At 52.4% G+C, this 14,336-nt stretch overlaps 1 protein-coding gene and 1 pseudogene across 1 annotated transcript in view; one reads left to right on the forward strand and one right to left on the reverse strand.

Annotated features, from left to right (window-relative positions):
* Micall1 (MICAL like 1) overlaps positions 1 to 14,336 on the forward strand; it is a 44,664-nt gene that overhangs the window by 18,290 nt on the left and 12,038 nt on the right. Inside the window, exons 5-9 of the mRNA XM_045151424.1 lie at positions 669 to 811; positions 6,423 to 6,862; positions 8,373 to 8,430; positions 9,569 to 9,936; positions 10,937 to 11,379. Coding sequence (XP_045007359.1) covers positions 669 to 811; positions 6,423 to 6,862; positions 8,373 to 8,430; positions 9,569 to 9,936; positions 10,937 to 11,379 — 1,452 coding nt within the window. The remainder of the gene's footprint in view (positions 1 to 668; positions 812 to 6,422; positions 6,863 to 8,372; positions 8,431 to 9,568; positions 9,937 to 10,936; positions 11,380 to 14,336) is intronic.
* Positions 2,780 to 4,169, reverse strand: LOC105943874 (annotated as a pseudogene).

Consider the following 14,336-nt stretch of genomic DNA (forward strand, 5'->3'; position numbering starts at 1 on the left):
AGACACGTGCACCCCCTTGTGCATCTGGCTAACGTGGGACCTGGGGAACCGAGCCTCGAACTGGGGTCCTTAGGCTTCACAGGCAAGCGCTTAACCGCTAAGCCATCTCTCCAGCCCTTAACTGCAGTTTTTAAGGGAGGTGGACCTAGCAGGACATAGTCCACAGGGAGGCTATGTCCCAAAACAAAGTTAAGGAAGTTTGGCTAGCAGCCACTGGGAAGAACTGTACAACCAAGAATTGCTCTTCCTGAGCCGGCCGTGGTGGTGCACGTCTTTCTTTAATCCTAGTACTTGGGAGGCAGAGGTAGGAGGATTACCATGAGTTCGAGGCCACCTTGAGATGACTATATAGTGAATTCCAGGACAGCCTGAGCTAGAGTGAGATCCTACCTCGGAAAACAAAAAAACAAAAACAAACAAAAAAATTGCTTTTCCTGGGACGCTTGGAAACTGGAAATCTGAGCTTTCACGTTTCCTTCCTGGCCTGGTGACCTTGAGAAAATCCTTCCCCTTCCTGGGTTTTGGCTTCCTCATCTGGGGGAGACAGTCTCCCATCCTCTGCCCCTCCTAGGGTGCTGATCCTTGTATGTTACACCACCAGGAAGGGGAAGAGGGAGTGTGTTCTGTGGTGGTGTGACTGACTGGTGATTGTACCTCATTCCCCGCAGGGTAAGGAGCTCTCCTCAGGCAGCCTGTTGGAGCAGGGCGCCCCCCAGCCCCCCAGCAGCATGTGTGCGGCCTGTGGGCAGCGGGTGCACCTGGTACAGCGGTTCCTGGCCGAGGGCAGGCTCTATCACCGGCACTGCTTCCGGTGAGTGGCCCCTGGCACCTGCCACCCCAGCACCAGGGAGGGCGCTCCCCTGATGTCAGCACCCATTGTCTCCATTTGATTGAACTGCCTGCTATGGCTTATCTGCTGGGTCACAGGTGTTTTCCCTCCCTTCTTCCTGCCTGCCCCTGTCCTTCCTTCCTTCCTTCCTTTTTTTTTTCCTGAGGTGGGGTTTCGCTGGAGTCCAGGCTGACCTGGAATTTACTATGTAGTCTCAGGGTGGCCTCGAACTCACAGCGATGGCGACTACAGAGAAATTTTGAAAGCCATTGAAAAAAGAATTTTCTTAAATTCATTGTAACAATGTGCTGGTAGTGTTGGTCTCTGGGGAAGCCAACTTTTTGTTTGTTTTCATGTTTCTGGGACTTGAACCCAGGACTCCGAGCCTGCTAGACCAACTCCGTGCTGCTCATTGAGCTATACTCCCAGCTCTAGGAAACGAGGGTTTTGTTTGTTTTGTTTTCACGGTAGGGTCTCAGCGGGCATGGTGGCCAATACCTTTAATTCCAGCACTGGGGAGGCAGAGGTAGGAGGATTGCCTTGAGTTTGAGGCCACCCTGAGACTACATAGTGAATTCCAGGTCAGCCTGGGCTAGAGTGAGACCCTACCTCGAAAAACCAAAAAAAAAAAAAAAAAAAAGTTAGGGTCTCATTCTATCCCAGACTGACCTGGAACTCACTCTGTATTCTCAGGGTGGTCTCGAACTCAGTGATTCTCTTACCTCTGCCTCCCAAATGCTGGGATTAAGGGTGTGTGCTATCACACCAGATTTTTTTTTTTTTTTTTTCGACGTAGGCTCTTGCTCTAGCCCAGGCTGACCTGGAATTCACTATGGAGTCTCAGGGTGGCCTCGAACTCACGGCGACCCTCCTACCTCTGCACCACCATGCCTGGCCCAAGATTTTAAGAAAGTAGAGTAAGACGGCTCAGTGGGTAAGAGTGCTTACTGCATAAGTATGAGGGCCTCAGTTTGATCCCTGACACCCACATAAAAAGCCTGGTGTGCCTTTGTATGCCTGAAACCCCAACACTAGATGGGGCAGAGACAGGAGGATTGTGGGGGCCTACTGGCTAGCCGGTCGGACTGAAAACAGGAGGAGCTCCAGGGCAGTGAGAGACAGTCGGGAAACAAAGTGGAAGAGGACACCCGACTTCCTACTTTGGCCTCCACATGTGAACACATAGGTGTGTATCTTCAGATGCACATGTGTACACTATATAGACATACATCATCGCACACATACCCCAAGAGATAAAACAGAAAGCTGAGTAAGAGGCAAGAAATATGTAGAAACTTAAAAAAAAAATACCTTTTGTTTGCTGTTTTTTTGAGGTAGGGCCTCACTTTAGCCCAGGCTGATCTGGAATAGTCTCAGGCTGGCCTCAAACTCCCGGTGATCCTCCTACCTCTGCTTCCCTAGTGCTGGGATTAAAGGCATCTGCCACCATGCCTGTCGATGAAAACTTTTTGTTTGGTTTTTTGAGGTAGGGTCTCACTCTAGCCCAGGATGACCTGGACTTCACTCTGTAGTTTCAAGGTGGCCTTGAATTTATGATGATCCTCCTATTTTAATCTCAAGGGGATTAAAGGCGTGCACCACCACGCCCGGCCTTTTTTTAAAAATTTAATCATTTAACGTTCTTTTCTTAAAACTGTATTCCACTCAAGAATGACAAACCCCAGGATGTATCCTCTTACACTGACCAACATGACTAAGTACAAATGAAGTCAATCGTGTGCCCATTAGCATGCTGCGGAGTCTGTCAATAAAACAAGCCCTCTCGCCCCAGCCCTGGCCCCTGGCTAACATCAATGGATAACGACTGGGCACTGCGTGCTGATACCATTAGGTGAGAACTTTGGTTCATGCAGTTGGCTGCCACAGAGTTTGCACCCAAAACCCACAGCCCTGGCATCTAAAGTCAGTCGGTGGTAATGGCTCATGGTGTCAGCCGTGTGCCTTCCACACCACCAGGTGAATACTGTGGTCAGGCATGCTGGTGGCAAAAACCAAACCCGTGTCATTGTGCCCATCCAGTCCATCAACCAGGATGCTTTGCCTGCCAGGAAGCTGGAGCCTCTCTCTGATTTCCTGTACCCTGGCAGAGGCCAGCGGCCAATCGGGTTCTCTGTCTTCAAGTCTTCAACCACATCTCCAAAGCCAAGCAAGGCCAAGGTTGCTACCTCGGGTGTCTTGATGACCCTGAGAATATCCTAACTGGCAAAGTCCCACTGGTAGAGACCAAGGGCCGAACTTCAGACAATGTTTTTATCATCAAAATGAAGTCTCAGCTGCAGACAGATACTTCTGTCTTCAGAAGCAGACAGTGTCTTTAAGCACTTGCAGTTGATGTCCCTCCCAATTGGCCAAATCTTTATTTTTTATTATTATTTTTAATTTTTGTTTTTCAAGGTAGGGTCTCGCTCTAGGCCAGGCTGACCTGGAATTCACTGTGTAGTCTCAGGGTGGCCTCGAACTCACAGCCATCCTCCTACTTCTGCCTCCCTAGTGCTGGGATTAAAAGCATGCAGCACCACTGCTGGAGAAATCTTGGTTTCATTTGTTCTCCTTTAAGAGGATATAATGTCTAGAGCTGGGTATGGTTGTGTACGCCGCCTTTAATCCCAGAACTCAGGAGAATTCAGGCCCTGAGTTCAAGGCCACCCTGAGACTACAAAGTGAATTCCAGGTCAGCCTGGGCTAGAGCGAGACCCTACCTTGAAAAACAAAACAACAAACACAAATATGTATATATATATAAAACTGTGCAAGAAAGACTTGCCTTTGCTTCTCTGCGAAAGTACCTCGGTTACCCACTTCGTATGCCCAGTGAGTGAGTCTGGCATGTCCCAGCAGACAAAGCCCATACAAGTGTGAAGAGCCACTCACCAGGCTATCCAGTTCATCAGTGGAGTCCACACTAAACACCGGCCGGTGTGCCCTCAGAAGGCTGGGACCTGGCTCCGAAAGCCTGTTCCCAGCAGGCCACAGTGTTGTCAAAGGAGCCCGTCACACGCTCCTGTTCGTCAAACTTCATCGTTGCACAAGTGTGGGTCTGGATGCCATAAATGCACTGCCCTGTGCTTACATCCCTTAGTTTGCCGACAAGTCATCTGACCCTGTACAGAGAAGTCCATCTGTATAGTGAAGTCCAGTTGATGATGAGTTCTGAAAGGCTTCATGGTCCTCCAGGTGCTTCATTCTCAAAATAGTCTTCAAAAGCCTTCTTCCTGGGCAAAGCGTCCTGAACAGAATCATCTGTCTGCCAGCCCAGATTTCTACATGCAGTGTGGCACACCTCTGTACAGGCATTCATCACCATGTTCCCCTGCTCATGAATAAAGTCAGAGGATCGAGCCACTTTAACAAATAAAAACAGCCGGGCTTGGTGTTGTATGCCTTTAATCCCAGAGCTCAGGAGGCAGAGGTAGGAGAATCACCGTGAGTTTGAGGCCACCCTGAGACTACATAGTGAATTCCAGGTCAGCCTGGAGTAGAGAGAAACCCTACTTTGGAAAACCAAACCAAACCAAAAGAAAGATGGAAAGAGAGGACAAAAAATACCCAAGGTTATCCTCTGACTTCCACACATGTGCCATGGCACATGCCCCTCCCCCCAGCCCACATACACACATAGAAACGCACTTGTTGGGCTGGAGAGATGATTCAGCTGTTAAGGTGACCCTGGTTCAATTCCCCAGTACTCACGTAAAGCCAGATGCACAAGGTGGTGCATATATGTCTGGAGTTCGTTTGCAGTGACTGGAGGCTCTGGCATGCCTGTTTTCTCTCTTTGCTTCTTTCTGTCTCTCTCAAATATAAATAAGCAAATAAATTAAAAGAGTTGGGTGTGGTGGCACATGTTTTTAGTCCCAGCACTTGGGAGGCAGAGGTAGGAAGGTTGTCGAGAGTTCCAGGCCAGCCTGAGATTATATAGTGAATTCCAGGTCACTAGAATTCCAGGTCCTGGGCTGGAGTGAGACCCTACTTCAAAAAACTAAAAAGAAAAAAAAAATGGGCTGGAGAGATGGCTTAGTGGTTAAGGCACATGCCTGTGAAGCCACGTAAGCCAGATGCACAAGGTGGCGCACACATCTGGAGTTTGTTTGCAGTGGCAGGAGGCCCTGGCACAACCATTCTCACTCTCTATCTCTCCCTCTTTCTGTCTGTAATAAATAAATAAATAAATAAAAATCTTCTTTTTTTTTTTTTTTTTTTTTGGTTTTTCGAGGTAGGATCTCACTCTAGCCTAGGCTGATCTAGAATTCACCATGGAGTCTCAGGGTGGCCTCAAACTCATGGTAATCCTCCTACCTCTGCCTCCTGAGTGCTGGGATTAAAGGTGTGCGCCACCATGCCTGGCTTCATTTTTTTTTTTTAAAGAAAAACTAAAAAGAAAAGAAAGGCACTTGCCACTGAGTACCTGTGTGTGAAATGAAACCCATGTCAGTAGATGCACAGCTGGAACAAGTTCATGCGGCTGCGTCTATCCTCACGTGCACGATTCACGCTGATAGATCGTATTTTATTGTTTTACTGACAACAAAGCGAAATAAGAAACCAAACTGATCCGGGGCTGCAGGTGGGCTCAGTCGTAGGTGCCCTTGCCTGGTATGTGCAGCACCCTGGCTTCCATCCCAGCAACGCAAAATGGACGTGCACCAGCAAGTACACTGTGACCACAGCTCAATTGCAGAGCGTGGTTTGTTTTTTAGTATATCTTATTTATTTACTTGAGAGAGAGAGAAAGAGGCAGAGGGTGAAAGAGAGAGAGAATGGGCCCGCCAGGGCCTCCAGCCATTGCACACAAACTCCAGATGCATGTGCCCCTTGTGCATCTGGCTAACATGGGTCCTAGAGAATTGAACCGGGATCCTTTGGCTTTGCAGGCAAATGCCTTAACCCTAAGTGATCTCTTCAGCCCCTAAAGCATATATATTTTTAAATTTTTTTGTTTATTTTTACTTATTTGAGAGCAACAGAGAGAGAGAGAAAGAGGCAGATAGAGAGAGAGAAGGGGTGCGCCAGGGCCTCCAGCCACTGCAAACTGAACTCCAGAGGCATGCGCCCCCTTGTACATCTGGCTAACGTGGGTCCTGGAGAATCAAGCCTCGAACCAGGGTCCTCAGGCTTCATAGGCAAGCGCTTAACCACTAAGCCGTCTCTCCAGCCCCATATATATACATCTACATCTACATATACATATACATATACACATTTTTTTTAACAATTTTGAGGCAATGGCTTTGATCCCTGACCTTGCGGGGGGGGCACCTAAACAAACCTTGTTGTAGAAAACCACCACATTGACTTCCGGGTGGCAGCTCTTTGTTTGGATGCAGCGCTGGGCAAACCTCTTATTTCTTCCTGTTGCAGCCCAAACTGAAGGCCTGTTTCACAATTTCTGTTGCTGATTGCACGTGGTCTTATGTTCTGCCGTGTGTCTGACAGTTGCTGTTTTCCTTTTTTTCTCTGGGCAGTCCTGGGTATGGAGCCAGGATGTGCCTGGCACCTGGGAGGCTGGGAGGGAGGTTAGGAGAGCCTGGCTGAGGGGACCTTGCTAAGGGGACCTCCACCCTGTCCCTCGCAGGTGTCGCCAGTGTTCTAGCACGCTGCTCCCGGGGTCTTACATATGTGGGCCCGAGGAAGGCACCTTTGTGTGTGCGGAGCGCTGCCCCAGGCTGGGCCCGGGGGGCCGGCTGGCAGGCAGGCCCCTGTCACAGCGAAAGCCGCAACAAGTCGCCGGAGAAGCCAAGGATGGCGAGGGAGGTGATCCCAGCCCGAGTGTGGCCTCAGGGGCTGAGGCGGAGAGATCCCAGGCTGGCCCTGAGGCCCGGCCCCAGATCCCCAGCAAGCCTGTGGTTCCTGGCAAACCCCAGGAGCTGGCCGGCCCCGCTGGTGGTCGGCCTACCCCGGCACCCCGGAAGGCTTCTGAGAGCTCAGCCGTGACGCCCCCCACGCCAAGGCCCCGGTCCAGCCTGCAGCAGGACGGTTCACTGGAGCAGGGGACCGGCAGCGGTCTCGTGAATGGTGAGCATGGGGGTGGGGCTGGGTGGGGTGTGCTGGGCGAGTGCCCCCTCCTGTATGGGCATTTCAATGGCTGTGCCCTGGGAATATTTATGTATGAGCAGACAGACACCTCAAGCCTTGCTGTGCCATGTTTTATACTTGAAGCTCACCACAGATCCCCCCCCCCCAATTCTGTGTGTGCATTTGTGCCCTTTTTTTTTTTTTAATTAATATTCTTGAAGTAGGGTCTCACTGTAGTCCAGGTGACCTGGAACTCACTCTCTGTAGTCTCCAATCCAGCGATCCTCCTACCTTTGCCTCCAGAGTGCTGGGATTCAAGGCGTGTGCCACCCTGCTCAGCTGCGTGCTTTTTTATGTCAGCTTTGTTGTTGTTTATTTTTATTTATTTGAGAGCAAGCGCGAGAGAGAGAATGGGAGCGCCAGGGCTTCCAACCACTGCAAATGAACTCCAGATGCATATATACTACCTTGTGCATCTGGCTTACGTGGGTCCTGGGGAATCGAGCCTAGAACCAGGGTCCTTAGGCTTCACAGGCAAGCGCTTAACCGCTAAGCCATCTCTCCAGCCCTTGTGTCACCTGTTTTTTAATTTGTTTTTTCCTTGTGTCATTTTTGTGTTAGGGTGTAGTGAGTGGACATCTGATTATAGCTGTGTGTCTTTAGTGTCTCTGGGTCTGTATGTGTTGGCGTCATTGCTGTGTGTCCTGGCTCATCGCCAGGTTTGCTTCAAGGTGACTTTCCACACCCAGCCTGTGTGCTTGATTCTGTCTCTCCAGGGAGAGCTCAGGGGCAGGAGGAAGGCAGGCTCTCCTCTGATGGACAGTGACTGGGGGCTTCATCCATCCCCTCACTGAGGACGTTCCCAGGGGACCTCTGTGCTTGCCGTGAGCTCGTGGGAACCGGCTCCTGGTAACTTGAGAGGAGCTGGGCAGCCCTTAACATTCTGTCAGGGGAGACACTGGAAGCCTGAAGGAGGAGAGTCCAAGGATCTCCCTGGGACTTGTGCCAGAACATTCTGTGGGTTTGGTTTCACTCAGCACTTCTGGAGGCTGGCCTAGGGGGTCAGGTTCTGTGTGCCTTCTTGGAGGTGCCAGTGTCCAGGGGAGGCAGGCACAGACACAGGCAGGCGGGCAGTTTGATGGAGCGTAGGTATGAGGTGGAGGGGTGGAAGGAAGTCAGGGGCACTCACAGGGTACTGCCTAGGCTGAACTGAGCTGTGTTTCCTACCCGCATGGGGGAAGTACCTTAAAGGCCTCCGCCTAGGACTTCTCAACTGAAATGCAAATGGGATCCCCGGAGGTCTGGTCTTGGCCTCTGACCATACTCCCAGAAGCCTTTGGTGCTTATCTAATCTCCCTGAGGGCTGGGCAGGGGAGGCGCCATGGCCACCTTGGGCCTGTGACCGACAAAGTGAGCAGCAAGGACTCCTTGGCGAGGCAGGGGCTCTGGCTGGCTCCCGGTACCCTTCTGTAGTCCATGAAGGCCTGGCTCACTGTCCTTTCTCCTCCAGGAAGATTGCAGGAACCCCCTGTCCCTAAGCCAAGAGGGACGCCCAAGCTGTCAGAGAGGTATGCTGGCCCCTGAGTTGCCTTGGTGGTGTGCTGGAAGCCCATGGGGCCTGGGTGGGACTGGTCTTCCCTGGGAATAGGTGGGCCTGGGCTCCTGGGAGGCTCCTCTCTAGGTAGGAAGGAAAGTTGCCTCCCTGGTTCTTTCTGTGGCTCCCCTGGGCTTCTTGCTCTCACTGCTTGCCCTGCTTGGCAGGTGGGGACGGGCGCCTTCAGAGTCACTTCAGTTTTCCACGCCTGTACTTAGGACGTGAGAGACGGAAGTTCTGGGAGAAGCCTAGCTGTCACCCTTCTCTTAGCTTCCCCTCCCTCGGCAAGGTGGTGGGGGGCTGTTTCCAGCATTGAGAGCTGTGCTCCTGCTGGCTGGTCTGTGAAGGGACAGGAGACCACAGCGTCACAGTAGTGAACATTGGTGTGGCATGAGACCATGTCCGGGGCAGGACATGGAACTTGCTGGTTCCTTGTCACAGCTCCGTAAGGCAGGGGTTGTTATGGTCAGGTCATTTAGCAGATGAGGACACTGACATGGACGGGGCCAGGTGGCTTTGTTCAAGTGCCACGCCCCTTCTTTTCCTGGGCTATGTGACTTAAAGGTTTTGCTCTGTTTGGGCCTCAGGGTGTCCTGTTGGGATGTGACTGTCACAGTTCAGTCTATTTCAGCTTTGGGCCCAGCTGGCCATCCCCCTCTGGTTTTTTTTTTTTTTTTTTTTCCTAGGTAGGGTCCCACTCTAGCCCAGGCTGACCTGGAATTAACTGTGTAGTCTCAGGGTGGCCTCGAACTCACAGTGATCCTCCTACCTCTGCCTCCTGAGTACTGGGATTCAAGGTGTGTGCCACCTTGCCCAGCTTTTTTTTTTCTTTCTGATTTTATTTGCAAGTAGAAAGAGAGAAGGAGAGAAGAGAGACAGACAGAATGGGTGTGTCAGGGCCTCCAGGCACTGCAAGTGAATTCCAGATGAATGTGCCACTTTGTGCATCTGGCTTTATGTGGGTACTGGGGAGTTGAACCTAGGTCCTTTGGCTCTGAAGGCAAGTCCTTAACCACTAAGCAATCTCTCCAGCCCCATATTCCCCTTTGGAAACAGACTAGAAGCTGTTCTTAGAGAGCAGAAGGTTGACCCCTTGCCTCACCTCTTTCTAGGAAGCCGGCCCCCAGGAAAGAGCCCCCATGGATCACACTAGTGCAGGCAGAACCGAAGAAGAAGCCGGCCCCTCTGCCCCCTGGCAGCAGCTCCGGGCTGCCAAGCCAGGCCAGCAAGCAAGTGGAGAATGGAGGAGTGGACGAGGGAACCCGGCAGAGCCCAGCGGCCGGCTCGGAGCCCAAGCCCTACAACCCCTTTGAGGACGACGAGGAGGAGGAAGAGTCATCCCCAGCAGTGCCCAGCCCTGCCCCGGTACCCTCAGAGTCTACACCCAAGTCCTTGCACCCCTGGTATGGCATCACCCCCACCAGCAGCCCCAAGACAAAGAAACGTCCTGCCCCACGAGCACCCAGTGCCTCCCCGCTCGGTGAGTGCCTGACCTGGAGTCCCTCTGACCCTGCGGCTTGCAGAGGTGCTGGGCCAGGGTGGTGCAGGAGCCTCCCAGGCTGTGCGCCGTGTGTGTATGGAGGCGTCATATCATCCTAGACAAAGGCTGGGAGAGGGGGACATTATTGCCACGTTGCAGGTGGGGCACAGAGAGAATTAAGGCGTTGCCCTGAGGCCTTGGTGCTGAAACAGTGGAGGCAGCATTTGAACTCTGCTCTGGTTTAGAGTTGTACCCTGTCCTGTCACGCTAATGCAGCAGGGGATGCAGGGAAGTGCTTGGTACCTTCCCACGCCTGGGCTCTGGCTGCGTCTGAGAGCTCAGTGCGCCCAAGAGCCGCTGGGGACGATCACAGACGGGCTCTGGTGATCTGGGCCCCGTTGTCAGAGTAGGGAAGGACCATGGGCTACTGAGTGGGGCACAGCTGGGTTGAAGGCTAGCCTTAGCTGGGGAGACTGACCTTTCCTGGGTCTGGCTTCATGTGGGAAGTGCGGATGACGGGCTTGGGGACGTGGGCCATGCCGTGAGCAGGAGTATGAAGTGGTGCCTGGCTCAGGGTTGGCTGCGGCTGGCACTGCTGCCTCTCTCCTGTTCTGTTGCCTCCCTTCCACTTCTGGGTGGTGGTTGGAGAGGGCCAAGGAGGCCTGGGGATGACCTCCCCCAGTACCAGGGTTCCCCAGAGCCTGTGCAGGCAGTTTGCCTTTGGGTGGGATTGGACTATGGGCAGGTGGAGAAGTGGAGGCAACATTCCTACTGGGTGAGCGGTGTTGGCTGTAGGTGTGGCACGAGGTGGTACCCCAGAGCACGAGGGCACAGGGACTGAACAGGACATGCTTTGTGATGTGGGTCCTGGCATGCATTTGCTGTCTGGGCCCTTGGAAGGGGCTTAGTTTCCAGGGCCACTTGCAGCCCTGGAGAGTGGGATGTCGGGCGAGGGCAACACCCTGACCACCCCTTTTGCTCTGCCCACTTGTCTGCACAGCTGTCCATGCCTCCCGTCTCTCACACTCAGAACCTCCCTCTGCCACGCCTTCTCCAGCTCTCAGTGTGGAGAGCCTGTCATCCGAGAGCTGCAGCCAGGCTGCTGGTGGAGAGCTCCTGGAGCCGCCCGCTGTGCCCAAGAGCTCCTCAGAACCTGCGGTGCATGCCCCCGGCACCCCTGGGAACTCCGCCAGTCCTTCTGCCAACTCCTCGCTATCCTCTTCTGGGGAGCTGGCGCAGCCTGGTGGGGAGCGGGTGCCGCAGGCCAGGTCCAGGGGCAGCCCAGGTGCCCCGACCACCAGGCCATGCACTGGTGCGACTCCCACCCCACTCTTGGTAGCTCCTGGCCGGAGCCCTGCGCCTGCTCCAGGAGTGCCTGCTCCAGGGGCACCTGCTCCAGGGGCACCTGCTCCAGGGGGCTCGTCCCCACAGCTACAGGTCAAGGTGAGTGCACACACAAGTGACCAAAGCCTGTTTTGTCTAGTGGGTGTGGTCTTGTCTCAGGGTCTTCCACCTGCTGTCCCTGGCTGCTGCTTTTGTTTTTTTCAAGGTAGGGTCTCACTCTAGTTCAGGCTGACCTGGAATTCACTATGTTGTCTCAGGGTGGCCTTGAACTTATGGCAGTCTTCCTACCTCTGCCTCCCCAGTGCTGAGATTAAAGGCGTGTGCCACCATGCCTGGCTTCCCTGGATTTTTTTTCTTTTTTTTGTTAATATTACTTTAAATGTATTTTTTATTCATTTGAAAGAGAAAAAGGTAGGTAGAGAGCGAGCGAGAAAGAGAGAATGGGCACGTCAGGACCTTCAGCTGCTGCAAACAAACTCCAGACTTATGTGCCACCTTATGCATCTGGCTTACATGGGTCCTGGGATGTCAAACCTGGGTCCTCTGGCTTCGCAGGCAAGCGCCTTAACCGCTAAGCCATTTCTTCAGCCCCTCCCCTGGCTTCTTGAGCTGACATACTGATCACTGATGGGTGCTGGCCCCGGCCCTGCAAACTGAGGTGAGGCACAGATCTGTCTGCTGACTTCTGGCCCGTTATTCACTGTCCTCCCCTCAGCCTTCCTTGCGTTGTACCTTCTCCCACCCATCATCCACACATCTGCCCACCCTTACTCACTCCAGCTCTATTGATGCCAGGCCCTGGGCTCAGTTGCATTAAGACCCTGTCTTTACCTGCCAGGGACTTCTAGTCTGTACAGGGAGACACGCATCTGAAGGTTCTAGAAGGTGATCTGGACTATAGCACAGAGGGGAAGGATGGGTCCCTTCAGCAGAAGTCATGAGTCCTGCCAGAGTATGAGGCAAGGCGGCTGGCCCTCACTGACTACCTCCTGTTTGTGGGAGTCACGTGGGCTCCAGAGGTCACATGAGCCAGGTAGTTCCTATTCTTTAGAGAGAGAGAGAGAGAGAGAGAGAGAGAGAGAGGGGTAGATAAAGAGATTGGGTGTTCCAGGGCCTGTAGCTGCTAAAAACAAACTCCAGGCATGCGCCACCTTGTGCATCTGGGTTACGTGGGTCCTGGAGAACAGACTCTGGGTCCTCTGGCTTTGCAGGCAAACACCTTTACTGCTAAGCCATCTCTTCAACCCCAGGACTGAATTTTTTTTCTTCCAAATTTTTATTAACAACTTCCATAATTATAAAAAATATCCCATGGTAATACCCTCCCTTCCCCCACTTTCCCCTTTGAAATTCCATTCTCCATCATACCCCCTCCCCATCTCAATCAGTCTCTCTTAATTTTTATTTTATTTTATTATTTATTTTTTGATTTTTTGAGGTAGGGTCTCTAGCCCAGGCTGACCTGGAACTCACTATGTAGTCTCAGAGTGGCCTCAAACTCATGGCGATCCTCCTACCTCTGCCTCCCAAGTGTTGGGATTAAAGGTGTGCATCACCACGCCCAGCTTAGTCTCTCTTAATTTTGATGTCATGATCTTTTCCTCCTATTATGAGGGTCTTGTGTAGGTAGTGTCAGGCACTATGAAGTCATGGATATCCAGGCCATTTTGTGTCTGGAGGGAGCACGTTGTATGGAGTCCTACCCTTCCTTTGGCTCTTACATTCTTTCTGCCACCTCTTCCTCATTGGACCCTGAGCCTTGGAAGGTGTGATAGAGATATTACAGTACTGAGCACTGCGGTCATTTCTTTCCTTCACCGTGATACCTTCTGAGTTGCCAGGACTGAATTTTTGAGGTGCCTATTCCTGAGGTGCCTGTAGTCAGGTTGGGAGGCATTGAAATGACTGTCTGCTGTTGAACTAACTGGCTTATAGGGCCAGAGTCAGACCCATCGGACTGAAAGGCTCAGGACACATGCTTCAAGGGGCTCTTCTGTTGTGGGCTCTGGAGAGTATTTACAAAGGAGGAGGTCAGGCCTAGCGCCGTCCTCAGACCCCTCCTCGGTCCTTGCTGGGCACAAGGAGGATATGCCTGGCTCCCTGTCCAGGCTTCTGCAGGGTCCTATGGCTGGAGGCTTACTTGTTTTTCTGCCCCATGCCAAGGATCTGGAGCCACCTGGGGTCAGGACGTTACTCTGGCACCACATTTGTGCCTCTTGTGGCCACAGGACCCAGTGTACAGGCCTTCCAGTGCTTGTCCAGCCCTGGCTGGAGGGTGACATGACCACTCACTCAGGCACCTGTTACGGCCTGATGTTGGTCCAGCCCTTCTTGTGTGCCCTTCAAGCATCATTTGACCTTATCTACTCAGATCACCTGCTGTGTGACCTTGAGAAGACCTTGCCTTTCTATGGGCCTCAGACTCTACTTGATAGTGCGTGACTGGGCAGTGCCAAGTTCCAGACTATTCTGAGAGCCTTTAGGCTCCTGGGTGGGAGGAGGTGTGGTAGTGGGTCGGCTCCCTTTTATTTTTTATTTATTTTTTAAAATTTTTGTTCATTTTTATTTATTTGAGAATGACAGAGAGATTGAGAAAGAGGCAGATAGAGAGAGAATAGGCATGCCAGGGCCTCCAGCCACTGCAAACAAACTCCAGACATGTGCACCCCCTTGTGCATCTGGCTAACGTGGGTCCTGGGGAATCGAGCCTTGAACTGGGGTCCTTGGGCTTCATAGACAAGCGCTTAACCGCTAAGCCATCTCTCCAGCCCATCAGCTCCCTTTTATACGCCTGCTTCTTCCCCTGTGTGAGATTGGTTTGAGGCTGACAAGCCTGGAGGAGGTCAGAGGCTTTGGAAGGTTTGCCTCTGCTGGACACCTGGTGTTAAGAGCTAGAAGGCAGAGAGATGGCTTAACGGTTAAGGTGCTTGCCTACGAAGCCTAAGGACCCAGGTTCCATTCCCCAGTACCCACATAAGCCAGATGCACAAGGTGACACATGGATCTGGACTTTGTTTGCAGTGGCTGGAGGACTTGATGTGCCCATTTTTTTTTCT

Source organism: Jaculus jaculus, chromosome 6 (genome assembly GCF_020740685.1).
Source record: "Jaculus jaculus isolate mJacJac1 chromosome 6, mJacJac1.mat.Y.cur, whole genome shotgun sequence".
NCBI classification, from domain to species: Eukaryota; Metazoa; Chordata; class Mammalia; order Rodentia; family Dipodidae; genus Jaculus; species Jaculus jaculus.